The 24,146-nt window shown below is 36.4% G+C and overlaps 1 protein-coding gene across 2 annotated transcripts in view; it reads left to right on the forward strand.

Annotated features, from left to right (window-relative positions):
• macrod2 (mono-ADP ribosylhydrolase 2) overlaps positions 1-24,146 on the forward strand; it is a 605,869-nt gene that overhangs the window by 552,834 nt on the left and 28,889 nt on the right. For both annotated transcript variants that reach the window (XM_088933999.1, XM_088934000.1), the window contains exons 9-13: positions 1,686-1,767; positions 12,573-12,620; positions 17,106-17,177; positions 22,718-22,771; positions 23,305-23,367. In XM_088933999.1, the coding sequence (XP_088790125.1) occupies positions 1,686-1,767; positions 12,573-12,620; positions 17,106-17,177; positions 22,718-22,771; positions 23,305-23,367 (319 nt within the window). The remainder of the gene's footprint in view (positions 1-1,685; positions 1,768-12,572; positions 12,621-17,105; positions 17,178-22,717; positions 22,772-23,304; positions 23,368-24,146) is intronic.

Genomic DNA, 24,146 nt, shown 5'->3' on the forward strand with positions numbered 1-24,146 from the left:
TTATAGTTGGTGCTATAGGAGTCCTTCAGATGAGACATGAAACCTAAGTCATTTAAGATCTGCACTGTTAGAGAAAGAGTTGTTAGCCCCAGGTCCTAGGTAAATTCCACTGGTTTTAAACTAGTTTCTCACGTGTCCTCTTGATCTGTTGTGGCTGCTGGCGCATTATGGCTGCCACATGACTCCCAGGTGGGTGCTGAACTTCAGTGGTGGATGATGTGTGTGCCTCTTTGTATGTAAAAGTGCTGTATAAATGCAATCAAATAAAATGTATGTTGCACAGCTGCATATACAGAATGGGCATACCTGCAGATATAGTATGTGCAGTGCCATCAGATTTGGCTAGCTTGTATTTGAATTACGAGTTCTCTTAATGCTGTTTGAAACCAATATCCAGGCCTACACAAAAGAAGCTCCTTTTTAAAAATACAAAAGTGCTTCTTCTGTGGAGTTCCACAAGGGCACTTTTCCAAGAGCACAGCTATCTAACATGAAAACAAATTTGTGAAAATATGGGTCTCAGAGTGCACAGTAAAAGAAGCATCGCCTAGAGGTCTGTGCAAAAATGAGAGACGAAAATCACAGCAGACATGAACATTTCCACTGCAACAGCAATTTATTCTCTCCCAAGAAACCAAGTACTTAGACACTGACTGCCAAAGTAACGCTATGGGCCTGAACAGACATGGAGACATTTGCATTGTACATAAAACCATGATACATAAAAATAAATTAGCATTTGGAAATATACAGCTGCCAATCCTTGCTTGAAAAGAGTAGACTAGACCTAATGATAAAATAAAAACATCCACCAGCTTGAGGTACATGTAAATGGGTCTAGAGCATCAACTGTGAATGGGCATGGTTTCCAGATGCATTAATAATTTGTCTTTTACCATCCTTGTGTGTTTCATAATTTCCTGGTTCTAAAATTTCAAAAGCATCTCTGAGTTTCATTTTTAATGGCTCATATCCAGTGCTTAAATGGGGCTATTAAACTGGTCCAGGCATGTAACAGACAGGAAACAGGCCAATTGAATTAGACTGGGGAAGTGTTGGGGTTAAGCACTACCTTCACTCTATGATTAAGGAGACTGTGCATAAAGAAAGCCAAACTAGTCCTGATTTTGAAGAAGTCTTCCTATTTAAGGCAATATATTCTTGGAGTACTGTATATGGTTTGTACTGTATGTTCTAAGGGCTACCAATGTAGAACTGTTTTGAGGTTTTCAGTTTGTATTTATTTTCTTACCACAAGCTTTTAACCAGCCTTATTGTGTCTTCTAAACAGGCAAGCTCTTCATGTTTTTTGGAGCTCTCATTGATTTTTAATTCATTGTAAAACCAAATTCCTTAATTAGGTTTAACCTGATCAAAGTTTATAGCATTTCAAAGAACTGTTTTGGAAAGATGAGAAATTAAATTTACTGCAAAATGTAAATTGTTAGTATGATTTCTCTGTATTTTGTGTCCAACTACTTTGTAGTCTTGCCTGGTTCCCTGTGCTTTCAAGATATTCTCTGAGATGACACAAGTCTTACCGGGGAATAAGCAGCTTTCTTATAATGGATGGATGTCCTGTGTGTTTGGTGCATTAAACTCAGTATGAAATCCTGCATATGAAGTGTCACTGCTGAGTGAAACATGCAGTCATGCTAATGCCAGTCTCCTTATTGTCTTCATAGATTGATCGTGTCATATTCTGCATCTTCCTGGAGACAGACTTCAAGATCTACAAGGAAAAAATGTCTGACTTTTTCTCTGAAGGTATGCAGTCCATATTCATTGCTGTGCCACTTGGTTTGCATGTGCTTGCATACACTTTGGAACTCTCCATGCATTTTTTAAGCTTTCTGCACACACAGGAGCACTATTCTACAACAAATATAGCTTATAGGTAGGCGAGGATGATGTATCTACACAACTCACCTAAAGTGCATCACTCCATGTACAATGGATCTAAATTGAAGAAAAATGGCTGGTTTGGTATGAAAGAAGACACTTTCATCAATTTCAATGTCATTGCAGTTTGACCCCTAATGAATGTTGTAAACCATGACTAAGTGAGAATCCTTGCACAGCTGCCACAGCAGTGCCTGCATGAGCTAAACCAAATAGCCACGCATGATTGGTTTTACAATGTGAGGCCTTAGAAATAGCTTTTCTTATGCTCTGTCAATGCACAGCAGTGTTGTTGCAATGTATTGCCTTCTATAAGAGTAGACCAGAAACAAATAATTAGAGAGTGTTTCTGTATTACCTTTATACCCATTATAATAATACTATAAGCTTTAAAACAACGAGTAAGATCCTGATTGATGGAACGCATCGATCAAATGGGGAAAAAAAGTGGTCAAAAGTAAGAAGCTCTTGGAAACTGTCTCCTTTTGAAGTTGTTGTAATGTTCTAAACAGATCAACCTATATTGATTCAAACGTTGCAATCATAGATTACTACTTTAAAAAGACTGGAATGGAAATATCTAGCAATAGATAATTTGATGAGCCTGTTTCAAAAGTTGCCTCTTTGCGAACTGTGAATGAATACACAGAGAAATAATAAGCATTCTTTGCAGTAGAATAAGTCGTACTGTGCTCTGTATCAACTGGGTGCCATCACCAATGCTAACTAATAAGCGGTGTGATATTTTCTTTCAATTCACATGTTTCATCTGGCTCCCAGGATTTTCCTTTCAGCTAAGAATAGATCCCGATCATGGAAATCTAGGGAGGATTGCGTTGAACTGTTATTGGTTTTTATAATCCTTATATTAACTAATATTTCCCCTGGTAGAATGCAAATATCAGGCCCTAACTTTGTTAATGTGGATGCATTGCTACTTTATTTAAAGCCCCTGTCACAGCAAACCATTTCATTTGCTGCTGGTCTCTAATTTTGAACTTTATGTCATACCCATTCTTATTGATTCTGTCTGCTGTAGTAGTGCTTGTGGGCATGGGAAAATGTGATCATTTCCATTTCACTTGCGATAATTTCCATAATGGGGAAATGCAAAAAAAAAGAGGAAACCGAAAGATTGATGTAAGGTTAAATCTCTTCTAACATTATCCTCAAATGTCAGGATCCTCAAATGATTTAAACTGTCATTTCAGAAGAGAAACAGACTTTTGGAAAGGACTATATACTGTACAGTACATCACAGGACATGACCTTGACACCACAAATTTTTACTCCAAGAATTTTGACTTTATTACAGTCCATCTAGTTATGTGTACAGATCAACTCTGTTGTCCCTAGATTTTATTGAACATGTTTATTTTTCTAACTGCTGTATAATTAGATTTGTTGCATCTACAGTATATTAGATTTTAGACCTCCTGGGAAAAACTAAAGGTTGCTGCTGGAAGTGGTGTTAGTGGGGCCAATAGGAGGCGCTCACCCTGTGGTCTGCGTAGGTCCTAATGCCACAGTATAGTGACGGGGACACTAAACTGTAACAAGGCGCTATCCTTCAGATGAGACGTGAAACTGAGGTCCTGACTCTCTGTGGTCATTAAAAATCCCAGGGCGTTTCTCGAAAAGAGTAGGGGTGTTACTCCCGGCATCCTTGCCAAATTTCCCATTGGCTCTTACCAGTCATGGCCTCCTAATAATCCCCATCTATGAATTAATTCATCACTCTGTTCTCCTCCCCACTGAGAGCTGATGTGTGGTGAACGTTCTGGCGCACTAGGGCTGCTGTCGCATCATCCAGGTGGGGTTGCACACTGGTGGTGATGGAGGGGAGTCCCCATTACCTGTAAAGCGCTTTGAGTGGAGTGTCCAGAAAAGTGCTATATAAGTATAAGCAATTAATTAACCTATATGAGAGATCAGAAGGAAGAGCAAATTTATTTAATCTTTGAAATGACACTCATTTTTTTTCTAAATTGTTTCAAAGTGTTTGCCACCAAAAGATGCAAAATCTTAGAACACAAGGAATATTGATTGATTTACATATATTATTTAAGCTGAACTGGATGAAGATATTGTCAAGTGCTGACATACTGTAATTTGACCCCAGGAGAAGAAGAGAAATGTCTGGATCATTTTGTATCAATTAAAAAATGTCAAAAGCTTGTAGGGCTTAGAAGTTGACATTTTAAGGAAAGTAAGAGAGGCATTCTGCATCTGTTGTGAATCCAAACTGTGGATAATGAATGCTTTGCTTCAAAAGTGCTTTTTGACCCTTTAGGTCAAGGCCATTCATTTTATTTTCTCTGAGGCCTTGAAAATGGTAAATATGCATGTAGAGGACCTATATGATTAATGTCATTCATCAGCTTTTAATAGCGTAAGTAGCTGAGTAGGTACTGTGCTCACACTCAGGTTCAATTCCTGCTTCAAGGGATGCTGTTGCCTCATCTGTCTAATGGCTTTTCACATTTGTGTGAGGCTATTGTTAGATTTCCTGTCATTTGAATGAAATCTCTGGATTTCTGAGGGCAGCAAAGCTCTGGAAAGAGGTGCAGTTGCTTTAGCTCTAGTCTGCTAATGTTTTGTTCCTTTACTTCACCAAGGGCATGCAGAGGAGTGTGAAAGCAATGGGATGGAGCCCATTTACAGCTGGGATAACCCTTTATTGACCTGTTGTGAACCACAGTGACATCTGGGCAGTCTGGTGCTAATTCACTGACTGACAGTATACATTCCAGTATACACACTAAATTAATCTGTGCACATATGATATATTATTTTTATTTCTCATTACTATATTGGATCAGCTTTAATTAGAATTCCTGTTGAAATACATTAGGCATGTATGTATTTCTGTTAACCTAGGTCAAACACATTACAACAGCCACACTACAGTACTATATCTTAATGCAGCACAATGCTGTCATATTTTGTGCAAGACAGAACTAAGATGAGAACTGTTTGGGGAGTTTTCCTTGTATAAAAATGTCATAAATAATCACATCACATTCCAGTTTTGCTCATGACCATCAAATTCAAACATAAACCCTGACGGTCATATAACTTTGAAATGGAAAGAATCCTACTGTCCATTTACAATTGTGATGTACTTTAAATGTTCCTTAGAGAAATACCTCTTTTGTTAAAACAATCATTAGTTTATTTTGTTATATATATTCAGGACTACTTTATCATTTACAAGGAATAAACACACACAAGAATTTAACTGCTTTAAAGAATGTTTATTGAGTGCTTAGGTACAGTGAGCTTTAACTTAAAAGCAAATTGCAACTCTGTTTTTATATTTGGGGGTTAGAAAGATTCGAGTGCATTTCAAACCACAATAAAAGCAAAATGTACACAGTAACGTGTAAAACCTCCAACTAACATCACAAAATAGACTAAATTTCCAGGTATGCACAGTGCCAAATTGCTGTCATTGTCTGTGATTCAGAACGAGGTAATAAAACGTCCGGGGATGTGAAGTGGCTTTATTACATGTTAAAAAAGCAGGCTTTTGAATACATCTCTTTTAATCCAAGAGAAATATTGCTCTAGGCCTCGAGATGGTTTTGTAAAAAAAAAAATGCTACTTACATATTAACTTTGCAAGCAGATCTCGTTGGAACATATCTGCAGTGAAATGTCTGCTGCACAACCTATACTTATTGGCTCATGCTGTACATTGCATTAGTGATTAGTAAGCAGGAAGGACCATTTTACCTCACAATTTGTGGTGGGACCAGGAGTTTGCAACAACATGGCAACCATACAGTACGTTCACAAAGTTTACAATTTTGGGCTTAATTCAGAAATGGTAAAATGTTGTGATACCATCTAGTAATTTATTTGTTACCGACATTTCATAACCGGTCTGAGAAATTGGGACTTCAGTTCCTCTTTAAAGTGCTGGGCTGAGGACTAGCCCCCTGGCCATAGAAGGAGGTTAGTTGTGCTGGAGTCAGGGTGACAGTTGGATCCTCTTGTCCAGGGAATCTGATGTCAATGTAGACTATGGGACCTCCATGCAGAGAGAGTAGTTAATCAAGGAGCAGCTGCAAAGGTGGTGGAGGGATACAAAAGATGAACGCAAAGATGAGAAAGCTTATTTAAGGTATTTGTAGCTTTCAGAAATTGATGTTGGGAATAATTGATTTAGAACTGCTGGAGTGAAAGTGATGTTGTTGTTGTCTTCTCTCTCAAACTTAAGAATTAAGTCCTCAAACTTAAGAATTGTCCTCTTTAGGGCTTTTCTTCCAATTTTCTGCTTGTAAAAACCTAATTAAAGGTTGCCTGCTCAATGAAGTTGCCATCATGGAGACATCTATCTAGATTAATCTGTACTATACAGTACATGACTGAATGCAAGGAAAGAATTCTACCTGAATTTTACAGACATATCTTCTAACAGTAATTTATAGTTTGTTTCATAAAACTTGAATACATGTAACTTGGTAGCAAGCACAGATATTTGTATTTTCCATTGGAATTAAGAATAAAAAATACAAAAAATACAGTATATAACTGAGCAGGTAGAAAATCTCATCAAATACTGTATGAAGTCCCAAAGCATCTGTGCTGAAAATTTTATGATGGAGTGTTTGTATTCCTCGTAGCAATGTGCTGTACCTAACTAGTGTGTTAAGTCTCTTTATGGGAGAGACATTTTACAGTGAGAATGCATATCCGTATAGCACAAATAATATATATATATAAATGGTATTAGGTCTTATTACCAAGCTGGTTTCATGTCATTTAAGTTGTGCAATAAGGTTCTACCATATCCTTATGTGATCATTTGCTGTTTTTGTGTTGTTTTTGAGCTATAGAATTTGTAAGATTTGGATATTTTGTTAAATAGCAGGTAACACCAAAGCCAGAAGACGACAAATTGCTCCAACTTAATATCTCTCTGTAATGACTTTGAAACACCAATTAGCATATCCGCATGTGTCCTGGGAAGTACCTTATATAAACATCTTGTAATAATAACGCCCTCTCTACAGCTCAGCTCCACTGTCTCATCACTTAAACAATGGGACACCAGCAGAGGTGGCTATGAATCATCCCATAGCATTAAAATATAAAAGTAAATTTGCCTGTTCTTTTAAGTATGGCATCAACTTGCAAATTTTGCAGAGATCAGCCCCCGTGTTCTTATGTTCAGTTTGACATTTCAATAAGATCATCTAAATATTAAAGTCAAAAACTGTTTGTCAATGCATGTCAGTCATGGTCTCTTGATCATTCCCAGAGCTTTTTGAAATGTATTTAGATGGAGATTATTTTTCTTAGAAAGTAAAGAATATTTTTTTTAAATCACCACTGACAGTATGCAAATGAAATGTAATTGTAATGTATATGTCTAGATTATTTTATATAATGCTTGCTATTGAGCAGTGCATAGTAAAACCTGAATAGTCTTTTTTGTCCTTTATACAGCTTAATGAAATTATGTAATGGCATACATCTTAAGAGCCAAACTGTCTGTGCTGAAGTAGGATTCATGAACAAAAATCACTTCTCCCGAACTAGAGTTTTATTGATACTGACAGAGTGAAGAGCAGTGAAGACTGGAACATTAAAATAGTTTTATGAGGACTGCAATATTCCTGTCCTGCACCATTAAGGTGCCTTGAGAAGCTTGTCATGCTTAAATGTGCTACACTTACACTACCGTATGTGTTAGAAAATAAATACTTGATAGATTTAAGTATGCCAGTGTAAGAATTTACAAAGTTATGTGCACTTTCAATAAAATGGATAAAAGGCCATCACGGCAGTGATTTCTATTAGTAAACTAAGACGCAAATCCTGAGGAGCCGACATCTTAATGCATAATCATTTTGTTCATTTCTTATTTTTTTGACTGCTTTGACCTTGTTTGCAACCAGCACATCAAAATGTAAAGTCTAGGCAATAGTAAGGGAATCGGTGGTAAATGTGATGGCAGGTGAGATATTGAGAAACAGATGGATGTTAGTTATAACTGTGTGGATCTGATATTCCCGTCAAGGTGGGGACTGAATGGCATGGATTTTAGACACACTGACATATTTTATGTCCCTCAAAGAAAACCAGTAGTACTGATAACATAAAGGTCTTGTGCATCTGTGCTCGAAACCATCTTTGAATGAACAAATCTCTGAATTTTCCCAATTTGTCCAAGATGTGGTGTGGTGTGGGTAGCTGCCGACACCTTTAAAGTGTGTCTTCCACTTTGTTGTTCACACAACACAATGCACATTCAAATGAAAATGAAAAATCAACACGTCATCAACTTGTCAGACTGACAAGCAAACACTAAAAGACATAAAATCCCATCAAGAAACATGAATACTTTGATTGCTAACATCTCTAATAATAAGGAGGAGGAGATGATGGATAAAATTGATTTAATACAAATTATAATGAAAATTATTATTGTGGTTGATTAATGATTAATGTGGATAGCTTAATGATGATCTTGTGGTAAGGGACAGTACATAAACAATATTAGATTAAACTGACCTTTTTTGGGGAAAAGACTCTAACAGTAGATTAGGATAATAAGTAATAACATACAGGATTAGTTGTGAACACAGTTTTCAGTCTTGATAGCTTGACACCTCTTACTACTACTCACAGCTAAATCATCCCATATTATATTATCAACTCCTGACACCAGCACCACTAAACTGGAGCAACTGACTTAATTCATACTAGGAAAACGAAGAACTGACATTAAATTGGAGACAGCACTTTGCAGCCAGGTGAGTTTTAAACTAATTACTAGTTACTTACCCCCCACAGATTGAAAACCCCCCACACGCTCTCCTCTGTTACGGTAATTAAAAGAAAAAAGCATTTGACCTGTAAACACAAAACACAGCATTACTGAAAAGGAAGTTACATCATGCTGTATACTGTACAGTATGTACTGTATACATAGTCAGAAACCCATGATTTAAACATATATAAGTATTTTGGAGGCATTTGTTTTTGTGCTATACAATAAACCTTTGAAAAGTGGGGGCTCTGAAATTCTCGTAATATTTCTGAATACTGCACCAGTATTGGTATCCGATTTTCTTTTTAATTCAGATTGTGAAAAGAACATGCTGGGATTGATCTAATTCTTAATACCTTGTATATGTCAAAATGCCATGAGAAGTCTGTAAGCCTACATATTACTATTATTTTCTCTGTAATGGTTTGCTTTAATTATTGTGTTGCCATTAATACCAGTGTTGTATGCTATGTTTAGTGCATTTGGAGATTATGATTCAGTTACTATGCAAATAGCTTGCTGTTTACATGGTACTTATGGTCTTGTTTGGCTTACTTGTAAGGAAACCCTGCTGAGTGTAATATAAACCCTGCTTGTTATGGTGTGTTTGTGTTTCTTATTGTGATGTTTAAAGCCTATAATTTATTTAGCTGAAGTTGCTAGTGAATTGTCAGATCTTTTGAAAATCTGCGAATCAGTTTAGACTTATAACAGCTACAAAATTACGCCTTTCCTTTTTTGTCATAGAATAAAATAAGATTTCGATTGTGAAACATTGTCCTAGTTGTTAGGACTCATGATTTGTTAACACATTACAATGAAAGTTAGGTATAAGTTACAGTAAAAAAAATGTATTAGCAACCCACTGACCCGTTAACCAACTTTCTATTTTGTAATACCACAATAAGATCTCTTGTATCTTTAATGCTGAGAAACACTTTTTCACACAAAAAAAATAATGTGTTTTAAAAATAATGTGAATTTGTTAATTCACAGCCAGTGTGGTGAATTTATTTTTTTGAATATTACATAATTTATTACATATAATTTATTCCGGTGTGGCGTAGACATTTTAATGTAAACCCGCATACTTTTTTCTCACTTGCATCTGTCCTAAAAAGGTATGTCTAATTAAGGCCTGTATTCAGTCAGGAGGTGTGCTTCAGCTGCAAAAGATTAATAATCATGTGGGATTTTGTACATTTTGGAAGAATAATCTTTTTCAACTGACAGGCAGCTGACACTTCACTAAGTACATTATATCTCACAAATACTCTGCTTTTATTCAGAAGGCTCTTGTGAGGCACCAGGCAGATAACTTACTTGTTGAATTTGCAGTTTTAGTTTGACTTAATGTGGTAGATGATGCACAATGTGTGTCAGGGCCATTTCTTCAAAGAGTGCGGTTAGCATTGCATAGATGTACTGACATTAGGCACTGCATGGGATTTTGACTAAGGCATTGGAAAACAATTTCTGTGATTATCAATTATTTTATTGCATTGACACTAATGGAAGTGAAGTTTTTAACAGAGGGATGTTCACTGTCTGAGCGGTGTTTATGCAGGGAGGAGTCATGCCTGTGATCTCTGAAACATATTCTGAGTGTTCAATTATTCATCTCTTAAGTTCTGACTTTATGTTCATATTTCTTTATCTTTCCCGGGGGTCTATTACTGATTTGCTTTTTATTTCTAATAATGACAAAGATAAAAACTCTAATTAAATTAATCAACATCTAAAGGAACTAGTGTTTGCCTATTATATTTTATCCCTTACTCTGTGACTTATACCTGCAAATGTACTGTTGTATAAGCAGCTTTATACTTGGTATACTCTAACAAAACATATTTTAATCAGCTGACAATTCTAATTATCAGGATCATTTACAGATGATCAGTAACTGAAATGTGAACTGAAAACATAATTGTTGCCTATCACTCAAGTAGTACAGTAAGTAGCATGAATCTGGTAGAGGAATGCAAAAGTTTCTCTGACAATCTGTGCTTGAGTAAGGCTATAGTTTCTAACATATTTCTGTGGATGGCTTACAGCCTTTGCTTAACCCCCCATTGTTAAAGTTCACTTTATTATTACACATAGGGTGAATTAAATTTGCATGAGCAACCTGTTTTGCTGATGTAGAAAAGGTCAATAGAAAGGGTCTCACTGGAAGGAAAGAAAACAGGCTAACACTGAATGCTAAATGACTTGTGAAAATAAGAGATTTTATTTAACGTCAGATTCACTAGACTGTGACTAATTGGAAAAAAATGTCACTTGCATTTGAACCTCCATAATTTTCTGTAATAACTCCATCAAGACTTATAGAAACCAACTAATAGATAATCTTCTTTGGTGCAATTTATTAAGTTCCATTGAAGTTTTATGGCGCCAGCGTTCAAGATGTGAATGGGAAATTCCAAAATAGTGTTGTCTGGATCATTGTTTCACATTGTGTCTTCACAGCTCTGTCATATGGACCATAAAGGCTAGTTCTCAGTACTGTACCTCAGTGCATGTTTTAAGAGAAGTAAATTCCTTAGTTGAACCTAGGAGAAGGTTGAGCAATTGGCACCCGTTTATATAATGTACAGTAGGTTGGGTTTATTCCTGCAATCAGGATAAAGTAGTTTGCTCAAAGGAGAAACCAGAAGGATTTGCATTTAAGACTTGAGCCCATCTTTAGCTGGGGGCCCAGAATCCCAGCCAGTGCTACTCAATGCCTCCCACCAGTATACAGTATATATGGTATATGCCTTTAACTGACAGCAATCCAGAGCTGTAGTAATTCTATGCAAAATGTTATGTAGTTTTACAGTGCATGTTAAATGATATAATATCCATGGAATGCCTTCCTACCTGTGTGTCATACCATATTAGTCCATTGACTAACCATGAAGGATATATAGTGCCCTCCAGATTTATTCATATCCTCAATAAAATAGGAATAGAAAACATTATATAACAGAATGAGTAACAGACTGGATGCCTTTCACTTGACAAAACTGTCTAATGTTATAGTGCAGCCATAACAGCATCGCATAGAGCTACAGGTACAGCACATGTAAGTCACATTTGTCACAAGTAAATAATTGATTTCCAGAGAACAACAGTGTCCACAGGATGCTGCATTGATAGCACTGTACTGTATGTGTTGTAGTATTTTAATTTGCATTTAAAATGATTAGTTCGTTCTTAATATGTTTTTCTTTTGCCATGAATTTCTTTGGCATGAATCTTTATATTTAATAATGTCAACTTTTAAGTCAGCATGTAGTAGGTTAGGGCTCTGGACTCCAGAGCAGAAGGTCATGGGTTTAGGTCCTGAATGGGAGGCTGTTGTTGTATCATTGAATACTGTAAGTCTCACTCATTTATTCAGTTAACGTCCTGCTGTATAATTGGTTCTCCATGTCTTCATGATAATTATGTTTTCGACCATCTAACTAGATAAAATGAAGGAATACAAAATGAGCAAGATTGCAATGTATCTTCTCTGAAACCTTTAACTTCACATTCTGCACATGAATGTACAAAATTTGAAAAATCAAGGAAGAAAACCAGCCTTTTAAAGTGCAGTACTGTATATACTGCAACCATGTTATGAAGTGCTGAGTTTAGGTAATAACCAATGTAATGTGTTGATGCTAATTTTGGTTACATTATTCTTGAGAAAGTCCATGTATTTTACAGTGAGAACAGCCTCCTGTCTAGACAGTGTTCCTGTCAAAAAGTCCACCTGCTGCTGCTAGTGGCTTGACCAGCAGCTGTGTCGAGAATTGCTGGACACAGTGGTGCTGATGAAAACTGGCATGAAAATGTCTTCCCTTTGGCATTTTGTTACAACAGCCTGTTAATTTTTCCCCCTTTTTCCTCATTATAGAAAATAACATGAATGAAGACGCAGCTGAGGAACCAACTAAGGAGGAAGGTCTGTAAAAATGTTACTTGGCTTCCATATGTAGCTTTTATTCTCAAAGGTCCTATTATTTATTACAATTCTCAGAATTGTTTCTGGAATTTCATATTTCTAGTGCATTCATAATATTCAAAGTAAAATACCAATAACTCTAAAGAATGCACATACTGTACACCTTTAGTTGCAGGATATTGCTTTTTAGTTTAGGCTACTCATCTTTAAATTAATACTTTACTGGCTCTACAATAAATGTAGAATGAAAGCTCTCAGCTTTGTTATATGGGATGTGATAATGCTCTGCCAATTGAAAGGGGAATAGATCTAATGGCACATTCTGCAAAATGAGGTTGCACTCAATCTAAAGAAAATGAAGAAATAGGTAGCAAAACAGAAAAATGACAACTTCTGAATGCCGTGTCTTCTAGGGGGATCAGTCTTACCTTTGGAGTGAGTGGGAATATAATCTGCAAAGGCAGAAATGCGTAGGCCAAAAGAAAAAAAAAACAATAAAACAGAAGAAATATCATAACGCAGAAAGTAATTGCTGGGTGATCTAGTTCGTCTAGGGGCAAAGTTATTTTTATCTTCTTGAAAATGGGTTGGCACAGATGCCACAGGCACAGGTATAGTGAGGAAAGTAAGAAAGAAAGAGCATCCTGGCAATTATACTCATGTACTGTATTTATTAAATTATTTTAGATTGACACAAAATAAAAACTGAATGTTACATGTTGAAACTACTGAAGGTGTATGTTAATAAAGCATATCATACAGTTATCACTGGAGCTCTAGAACATTTATTCAAAACATAAAGCAATTTGGTATCATGTTAAACTACAGGCATAATTCATGGGCCCAAAGACTGACTGGATAGTAGCTAATCACACAGACAGCTGAGAGATTTGGATGTAGTCTATGAATCAGTTTCATGTACAGTTGAGACAGTCTGCCAGACTTTCATTCTCCTGAACATTTTGCAATGAGTTTTCTAATGTTGGTCTTGTCAGTGTAAATTTAAGAAATGTTTATTATAAGGAAGTCATTTTACAAGTGAAACCTGCATTACCTTCAATTGAAAGATAAAATACTTTTCTATATTTTTTCAGATGTTCTTTTGAATAATTCCTCGAATTAAAGTTATATACAATATTCGGCACAACACAGAACATACTGTACTATATCTGAATAACAATGTCCTTTTAAGATACAGTAGATGAAACTGAGGGTTATACTGTACATGGAAAGAACTTAAACTGGGGATTACAGTAACAGGCAGAATGTTTTACCCAAATGTAAAATCTAGCACAACACTACACCCTGCAAAGACTGAAAGGTGTGCTTTTATTTTAAAAATAATTATTATGTTTTATTGCATAGAAGCAAACAGATCATGCATCTGTACATGTTATTGCAGTACGTTAAACCACAAGATCAAGACAGGTGGGTCAACTTTAGTGGTAGGTGAATTAATTACATTTATAGTTAGGCATGCTTAAAAATGCAGGTTGTACTATAAAGTTCATATATTACTGGTTCAAGCCTGGGCCATATCATTAGCTACTGTATCTCTGACTAAGATTCCTCAAACAGCAGTGCAAGCAGTGATTGGGCATCATCAGGGCTGGAGGGGCATTAGTTGGCCACACTGCTCTTGGCTTTTGGAGCAAGAGTGAAACATGGGATCTCCCAGGCACCTGCAAGCTTGCAGTGACATAAGCGAGACACCTGCTGCTCTGCTGCTTCTCCAGCTCTCCCCTGTAAGGCACTGTGGAGCTTACAGGCTGTCAAATGTTGAATGGCTCTGGCAAGTATCCACAGGCCCTTCCCCTCTGTGGCACAGTGTTTTTAGCCATAAATTCAGTAGTCAACAACTATTGTCAATTTAAAATTAGTTGGTAAATTCAGTCAGTTACAGTTGACTCCAAATTTATAATCCAAAGTTAAAAAAGGACTGAAGATACAGATTAGAATACCGTTTAAAGTAGGTGCTGTAAAATAAAAGCATTTAATACAGAACATTAGTGGATACTATTGACAGTAGTAGAAAGTTTTTTTACACAGTGACCTGAATATTGCAATTATTCTCTTTGCAGAACAGCAGCTTTTATATCTATGGACTTCCACTGTGATATTTCCACTCAGATCTTATTTCTGAATTGGTTGTTGAAGAAAATAGATGAACAGGCATAATTTGAGCTTCAGCACAAATGAGGGATCTCTCTAGGAAGGATACTACTCTGAATCCTGTATAATCAATACTGATTCATGTAGCCGTCTAATAAAAACAGTGAAAAGTTTGGAATCCTACAAGGTCTAGTGCTTAAAACAATTTTAGAATTGCACAGACATTTGTCTTGTTTGTTTTTCATTTCCTTGCAGAAAACAAACCTTTAAATCCGAGTTTCCTGGCAATTTCCTTTTGAAAATACCCTCAATGTTTCTACAGAAATATGCCAGTTTTCAGTTCAAAAACTAATACAGTATTTTCATAAGGGTACCAGTTATTTTATAACTTGTTTTAAGATAAGAGACAAAGAGGTTTATCCTTAATTTCTTCTTTGTGTGGCTTCAGACTTCTAACGTAAGGTGTTAAGTAAGTAATATTTACTGTAGTAGTGTCTATTACTCTTATACAGTACATGAAACTTCTAACAGATGAGCACAATTATTTAGAGAAACATTTCAAGAAATAAAATATAAATGAAAAAGTTTCATATGACTGAAATATATTGTTAAGGTGTATTTCCATATTTCTTTGTCACCTGAGCAGTTAACTTTACTTTTCTCAAATGCTTTTTATGGTTTGTACTGCTGTCCCATATCCATCTCCATCTGCCTCTCCTCCCCCAAAGCAAAACAATTCTGTGTCACTTAGTACTAGGATATCTTAAGAAGACATTTTTTTCACTGCATATATTGTATATACTGTACATTATATAAATGCCATCCAACTGTTCCCCATTCCATTTGTCTCGGCCATGATTGCACTAACCTTTCTATCTGCATCCTTTTATAGGTATTTATAAACACTTAGCCCAGATAGACATCAGAAATCAAGATTTTCCTTACAACATCCTTAACCATTCTGCCTCATATTTCCCTACCCTTATTCCCCCACACACCTGAAGGCTGCTCCACAGCTTAATCATGTTTTATTTTCAGTATGGAATTAACCTCTGCTTGTTAATCTATAGCTAGCATGCAGATGCAGCTCCACATTCAAACATTTATTTAGAAAAGATTTTATTTTATTTTTTTTACATACTTATACCACGTAGTCTTCTGCTTTCCTTAACTAACCTGTTTGGAATGGATATTTTTAGGAGAATAATCTTGTATTTCAATTTGAAAAGTCACTTTTCAGATCTGGCAGTTTTTGAAACCCATTAGTATACTTGAAATGGCCATTGAAAGCTTTGATTATTGAATGTAGCACAACCTCCTGTAAGATTAGAATAGTATCCAAATTTCATTTTATTGCAGCCGGCTGTTTTGCTGTATGAAAATCTGTACAGCAAGATTGGTGTTCATGTGTGCCATGCAAATAGAAGCTATCAAAACTCTTTCTGTAACCTTTGGTACACTAAAAGTTGTCAAAACTCATGATAATCAGTAGCTGGGCAAGGTTCCTGCTTTCATTGTTTCTTAATTACAACGTATTTTCCGACAACGTAAACCGATATTGGTGTGTACAGCTTATAAATATGTAAAATGTTTCAGAATTCATTGTGTTGTACAGCAATCTCTTATCTCTTGGCTCTTGTGTAAAAACAGTCTGTATTACATTGAAGCCAAGTTTCCATGAAAATCACCTTGCTTAAAGACCTTGCCTGTCCGTTGCTTTGAGATACCACCCAGAATTTTCATTGTTGATTCTGTTCTTTCTCACCAGATAGCCCTAGCTAATTCTCTGCACTACTGATGAATGCCTTGACATGAGTCCAAGAATGGCCTTTAAATACTCTTTAAGTCAGATGAGATTTCATTCTGTGTAGTCTGGACTGAATTCAGACTTACGAAAGACTGGTGTTCTCACAAAGAATAGTTTTTGTCTAGGATCTGCCTCGTGTTTGCTCCAGATATTCATATTTGGCCTTAAATCAGCAGCCTTTACTGAAGAGGTGAAAAAAGAAAACAAAAACTGTTTTATCCAACACTAGTCTTACAAATTAGCTACAGTAAGTTAACAACCAAGAATGTCTTGGATCAAAATCCGTTCAGCTGAGCTTCAAATGTGCACACACTTACATTGATTATTACAGTAGATCAACAAATTTGATATCCATGAAAAGAGGAACTCATGTTCCTTAACATGAGTTTATTAATACGTCTATTCTCTTTGTTTGATAGACCATCACTGTTCCTAAAAATGATCATTGAATCTACTGTACACACACGTGAAGATGGCAAATGTTCAAAAATGTGTATTTTTTTAAATAGTGTTCTCAAAGAGAACCGTATTATATTACAGTTAATGACTGCAATTTGTTTTTGTAGGTAAGAAGTACACACCCCCTGTCAAGAAACCCAAAAAGAAGAAATCAAGCCGAGGTGAAGACAGCAATGAAGGTACAGTATACATGCTAGATGTCTTTTGACTTTGCAGGTTTTTTTGCTGTTATTTTGGATTAGGGATACAGCTGCAGATTTCTTATCTTGGGGACTGGCTGTAAAATGGAACTTAGCTGAAAATAACGTTTTCATTTTGAGTTAGATTTGTTTAAGGATCCATTATCTGACTGTTTTGCAGTTTCAGCCCGTTTAGTTAAAAACAATTACTGCCTTCTTCAATAAGATGGACCAAAGATAATTAAATTCTTGCACCGGGGAAGAAAAAAGTAAGCAATTAACATCACATACTATCCATTTGTCTTCAAGCATTAAGGTGTTGAAGGGAAAGTTAAATGTTATATAAGCCTTAGCTATTCTCTTTGGAGAAATAGCTTTTTGACTTTAATATCCTTCAGGTCTACTGTGTAACGTCTTGGAAAGATGTGGAAAGATGCCGCATACTCGCATGGTAACACTGCATTTTTTGGACTTGCACTAAACCTATGCAGTGTGGAATAAACCTTAAAAGAAAAACCCATACAAAGGTCTTACCTTTAGTTTAGCTTTGGTATTTTTATTTTGAATTTTTTTAAGTGGTCATTTGTCAGGGGTCTTCAGTTAAACAATTTATCCAGGGTCTGAGTGTAGCCAGCCAAAATGGGTACATTCAGACCTCAGTAAACCTCCACAGGAATGTTTGATTTTCCTCTTGATAGAACTGTCTAGATTTTGGAGAAAAAAAAATTGCAATATTATCTCTTACTGTAAATGTGATTACATGGTTTTTGAAAAAAACAATCTTCAGCAAGAACATAAAAAAAGCTTATTCTGTCATTCTGCCAGCTACATTTGAGGTAGTTATCTCAAAGGCCCGTTTAGATTTACTGAGGCTTTGAATTGCAAATTTACAGCAAATTGTACACTGAGGATAATTGTATACTAATTTTGTTTTTTGGAGAGGGGGCTCAGCTCAGTATTGTTTAAAGATACAATAGACTATTTAGAGATGCTTACGACATTTTTAGTGACACCCAACATGCAGGATGTAAATTCCAACACATACCATATAATGCATCTCTTACAATACTTTGAATGAGCCTTTGCCCAGTATAAAGACACAATAATGTTTGAGTCAACATGTAAAAATATATGGGTCTCTCTCTTGCATGACCTTGTTGACTTCTGAAGACCACAGTAGGGTCACAAACTTGGTGAGATTTAGGATCAGACGTTTTCAGCATCTCGTCTCACGACTATGAACACTGCAGCCACAGAAAGGAGAAATGAGTCTTCTTGGACCCACCCACCTTAAAAAACCCCATCTTTGAACGCATCACAGATGGCACAGATCCATACCGGAGGTTCAGCGTCAAGGGGAGGAGAGCCACATCTCTCGCCTACAGAGCTACAAGACTGTGAGCCTCTGTGTAGCCACAAGTGTAGCTGTGTCACTGGCTGAAGAGTGCCTTGGCTGAATAAGAATGCCCTGTTCCTTGGGGCTTAGTCAGTTTTGCACCACCACTTGGTACTGTATATCACACTCACAGTCTGTGAGATGACCCAGGATCCATGCCACAATGACCTGATCAGAGAGTTCAACCCACACGCAAGTGAGAACCTACTTTCTGCATTTTACCTGCTGGAATAAGCTTTCAGTTCATTTATTAGCGAGTTTCTCAATAATGGCAGTCCCTCATAAAATTATTGTTAGTCATCTAGGCAGTATTGCTTCAAACAAATGCTAGATTTGGGATACATGGGTTTGTGTATTAAAACACCTGTGCCTTATCCCTTTGGTCTGCCAATTAATCGCTTTGACATTTGCATTATATAAAGTCTTGGAAAGTTGCTGCCATATCAGGGAAATTGTAATTCAAGTCTGCTGCTGTGGAAACTTGTGATAGCAGTTTCTTATGCCCTATGTCACTGTTCGTACAATAGCAGTCCTCATAGTGTTTGATCAAAGCTTTTTCTCATTAGGCTGTAACTGTGAAAGGGCGAGAGGGAATCATATAAATGGAGACTTTTTTCTCCTGTTAAATAAATTCATGCAAATATCTTATTCTTGTATCCTTATATTTTTGTCACTTTATTAAAGTTGTAATGGGCTAATTACAGTCCCTGCCACATTACTGCAGGAGTGTTACTTCTGTCTTTGGTGGAAAAGCCTTGTGCTGAGAACATTTGCTAATATTATCTTTATTTGTGGTAATATATAAAGATACTCCTATAAGCACACTCAAAGCACACAAAATAATGAAAGATCTGTTGGTTTAACAGTGATGTATACACCTTCTACACTTGTTTCTATTAACTTTCTCAGTCACCATGGGGTATAATAGACATACCAGACATGTAAATTAAATTTTTGTTTGTATATTTTACCCTTGAGTGTAAGTTAAGCTCACAGACATTTATTTTAATGTGTCTAGTCAAAATAGGTCTTTATCCTAACTTTGAATACTAATGTGAGAATGTAAAGTAACAACAATAATGATGTAGTAGTAGCTGTATTTCTATTGTAATAAACTGTATATTTAATATTTAGTATTTCCTTAATATTTAGGAGTCTTAATATTCCAAGGCTGTTGGGAGAGGAGCAGGTCTGAGTGTTTTATCTTTATGCTAACTCAGCAGTGGCTACAATAAAGGAAATAAGAAAATGGGTGTAGAGTTCGTGTTATTAATGCAATCGCAGCTTCAGTTTTGCTATCCCTTCTTCCTTCCACTATTTGATGTTTGAGATTATCCCATAATTGAAATGAATGCAGGCTTAAACAAGATCGATTTAGTGAATGCAACCTGACACGGTTTGATGTCTTTCAATAACAAGCGATCAAATTTATTTTCTTTATAACTGAGTATAAATGCAATTACACTGAGAAAGCAAAACATAGCAGCGCTGGAGGCTTATTATTTTCTAGTCTCTTTACTTTGGTTCCCCACAGAAGGTGCCCGGTGTGCTCAGACAGCACTGGCATCTTCTGCCACAGGCTTACCAATCAGATTGCTGTGAAGCACCGACGAACTGTGCCCTGAATGGTGAGAGTCTGGCTGTCAGACATGCAGTGCCTGTGAGTGACAGCAGTTGGTCCTGTCAACAGGGAGCACTTTTTCCCATGCATTTTTCAATTATTTCATTGTTGTACAGTAGCTGCATATGAAATAAGCTTTTGAGGATGCAAACAGAAAAGTGGATTGGGGAGGGGGAGGGACTGCAGCCCTTATTTGGGATTAGGGATCGCAAATACCACCTATCCCACTCTGTGTCCTTGGTGTGGTTGCTTGATCTATATGTAATGCTTTAGTAAATGTTAAGTCATGTGGGGTATGTTAAGAGAAGAACTGCACAAATCCATACCTGTAGTGAGGTGATTTGTAACAATCACTGCATAACCCTGAGTGCATACCGTCAGTAGGCGCTGTTAATTAGGACACTGCAGGAGAAACTCCATTACATTGGTGCCACCTGCTGGGCAGTAAGTGAACTTGCGAGAATAGAAAAAGAACATTTGCACAGGTTTAGAAACGGGGACCTAAATGTGATTTTGTTGTCACTGCTGGTTGAGATCATGCATTCTAGCTTCAGGTGTCTTTGTGTGGTGTTTTATGGTTCTGAGCTCTGAATAGGTGACTTCTCATACCAGGTGAGACAATATTTCATTTTTTTTGCAAGCTTAATCTTTCCATTCCCCCTTGCCTTTGAAAGTTGGATCTCAGAAATCTCCTTATTTTGATTTTTGATGGTGGATTTTTAGCAGTTTACACTATTTACGGATTTATATAGCGGATTTATATAGATCGATGTTATTTCATTGCTCCATCTGTTTGGTAGTTATTGTATGTCTCTCAAACAAGAGTTTGCTACTGTAAGTACAATATAAATCTCAATGAAATAGCAGAAATATACATGCATTTTCGGTTGCAGTTCATTGTGCTGTATCCTAACCTCTGCAGAATTTATGGCATACCTGTATGTGAAGAACCAGCAGAAGTATTTTTTTACCTCAATTAATTTTTATTGTAATGAGAAAATGTGTTTCAGTTCACTTCCTACCAGGAACGGGGTGTGAATCAAAGCATCTAGATGTCCTACAACTCTCATATTCTGTGTGACTGACCCTCTGTGCTGCCTGTCCCGAATTCAAAGTGAGAGTCAAAACAGGGACCTGAATTAAAACTATTAAAGAGGGACTATAGAGATGGCAATTGGGTATCTAAAAGTGTTATTAAATGAATCAATAAATAACATTACCAAGTCAGTCGTGAGTTTTTCATTCACTCGTGTAGATCATGATTGACAGGACAAAGGCTTCAGCAGCATTATGTCCCTGATAAGGCTCATCTGGTTCTAATTTGCCACATCACCTTGGAAACAGAGTAGTTCATCGATGCCTACAATTCCAGTCCCCCTTTCTAGTGAAATAGGAGCTGGCTTTTTAATTGGATGAAAACAATATAAACTGATGGAATTGCTTAGCTGTGACTTTACTATTGTTTCCCTTCTAGGCCTTTTTTTACACTCTGCACAAAATTGCATTTATTTGCACCCATTGATATGAACAATATAATAATACTTGGAAAGACAGCATTGGATCACTTGAATTAATTTGGCAAAATTGTTGCTGCTATAGGAGGACTTCAATGAATTGCATGAATTGCGATATGTTGTGCTGATCTATCACCCTTGTTTTAAACAAAGTTTCTTAATTGTTTTAGAATGCGGAAATGGACGTACTGGATGTTTAGTTGTCAAGCGTAGGCTCATAGCATAAAACATGAATAAGCACTTTCTTAAGGTGTAAATACCCTCTGGCCAAACTTTCTGTTTAAATTATTTACTGTGTAGTCTGCAGTTGTGCACATAGTCATCCTGGAGCGTAACAGCAATGGTAGTATCTCACTTTTGTAATACATTTGTATTAGGGTGTTATTATTAATATTTAAAGTGTTTCTTAAGGAGTTTTGATTTTTAAATTTTGACAGAGGTACATTTCATATTACTGTAGTAATATTCTCAATACTTTTACATGCATTTACAATGTGCACTGTAGAGTAATCTAACTTTTAATTTGATTAATGTTCCTTCTAGTTACAGTGCAGCAGTGAACCATGATAACCCATAGACATATCCTAAGTGGGGGCTATTTTCCCAGAGTCTATACAAGATTTAATTACCAGCTGTTTAGGGAAAACCTAGTTGCACAGGGGAGAAGCTGGCATACATCTCAAAGCACAAGGCATGATTTTTCTAGTGTATTTGCAGTGCTACAAGGAAATAAAAGTGAAGTTATTTCAACAGATCATGGTTTCCAATCATGGGCACCTGATCTTTGCTAAGACATGCTTGCTGTATGGCGTCAAGTGTTCAGTTTAATTAGCCGGTTCCTGGCTTTTGCCTGGTTTCCATCTTTAACCTGTCGGATAAAAGCCATCTGGGCACATGACAAAGAGCTGTACAGAATGCAAAGTGAAAGGTTAAGTGCTCTTGGTATCCCAGGTCATCACTTCACTGATTATCCCCTATTTTCCTCTGCTTCTTTATATTACTCCCACAGAAGAAGAGGATGAAAAAGATGAGCCTGCAGATGCAGAAATGGAGAGCCTTAAAGGTACAGCTCTCCCTACAAGGAGCAGCACCTTGTTTTTCCTATTGGTCTGGTTTGATCTGTTCATACCGTGGCTGATATGTCTCAGCTTCCTCTTTCTTATGTCTTATTCCAAAGCATTGATCCTTTTATCTAGATGCATGTGTGGTTATGACATATTGCAAAAGTGCCTAGTTTTAAATGTGCTGTACTTAATATCTGAGTCATTCTGGGTAACCCAGACCATCAAAGTGTAACCTAGTTCTGGAATGACATCCTAAGACTGGGCAGATATGGTAACATGTTCAAAATATTAATTTTGAAGGGGGAGGAGGTGTTTTTTTTGTAACAAGTATCAGTTAATATCCCTCATTATTACACATTTGTATTATCTTTTATTTCCAAAGTTTTACTGATTAATCAGCAGTTAAGTAGATAATCTCTGTCAAAGGTGTTTTAGTAAAGCATGAATGTGAAAAATGTCTTATTACCATTACATTCAAAGTAACAGAATCTTGTAATATTGATTTTCTTTTTTTCCTTCTGTTGTTTACCAGATGAGGATAACAAACCTGACAATACAGATGCTGCAGATGCTGAAATGGAGAGCCAGAAATTAGGTATGATTCATCATTTATTGTGTTCATGATTTACTGTTCATCATAAGGAGCTTTTTTATCTGTTCATGGTGATTAGTTTTAGGCAATCTCCATACTGTGGTTCACCAATTCTTTATCCTTACTACATACAGTATGCTGTGTTTTATTATTCAAATAATTTCACAAGTCAATGTATTTTTTGCTTATAAGTCACACATTAATGCCATGGAGAATTCCATAGGAAACACTGCATACTGATCCATTTATTCCTGAATGAATTTATAGACAGTACAGATTGTATTTCAAAACTTGATTAATCAACAGCTTCCCACAATTTAAAAGAAAGCAATGTTTTTTTTCTTTTTTTGCATTGCTTATGATATGCCTTTCAAGTAAGCCTATTATGGCACGAAGGTGTTGTCATGGAGACTATAGGAATAAGTGGGGAAACTCTATTTTTTATTCTTGAACTTGTCTCATTAATGCCAGAAAACTGCAAGAGTACACAGTGATCACCAACGATGCAAAAAATAAACAGTTAAGGCATGAAGCCACAGCTTACAGCTATTGGAAAGGCCTTGTTACCTTTATGACATTGTTCTTAGCCTTGCAAATGTTGTTTGTGGAATTGTGTGACAAGACAGATTTAAAATATGGTCTATAAAATAACTAAGGGAGTTTAAGGTTATATTTCAAAATCCCTCACACCACAAAAATATGAGTTTGAATCCATTCCCCTGAGATAAATGTGTGATTGTTTAGACAACACAACATTCTGCAGTGACACTAGGGGCTCTCCC

Source organism: Atractosteus spatula, chromosome 15 (genome assembly GCF_055471065.1).
Source record: "Atractosteus spatula isolate fAtrSpa1 chromosome 15, fAtrSpa1.hap1, whole genome shotgun sequence".
NCBI lineage: Eukaryota > Metazoa > Chordata > Actinopteri > Semionotiformes > Lepisosteidae > Atractosteus > Atractosteus spatula.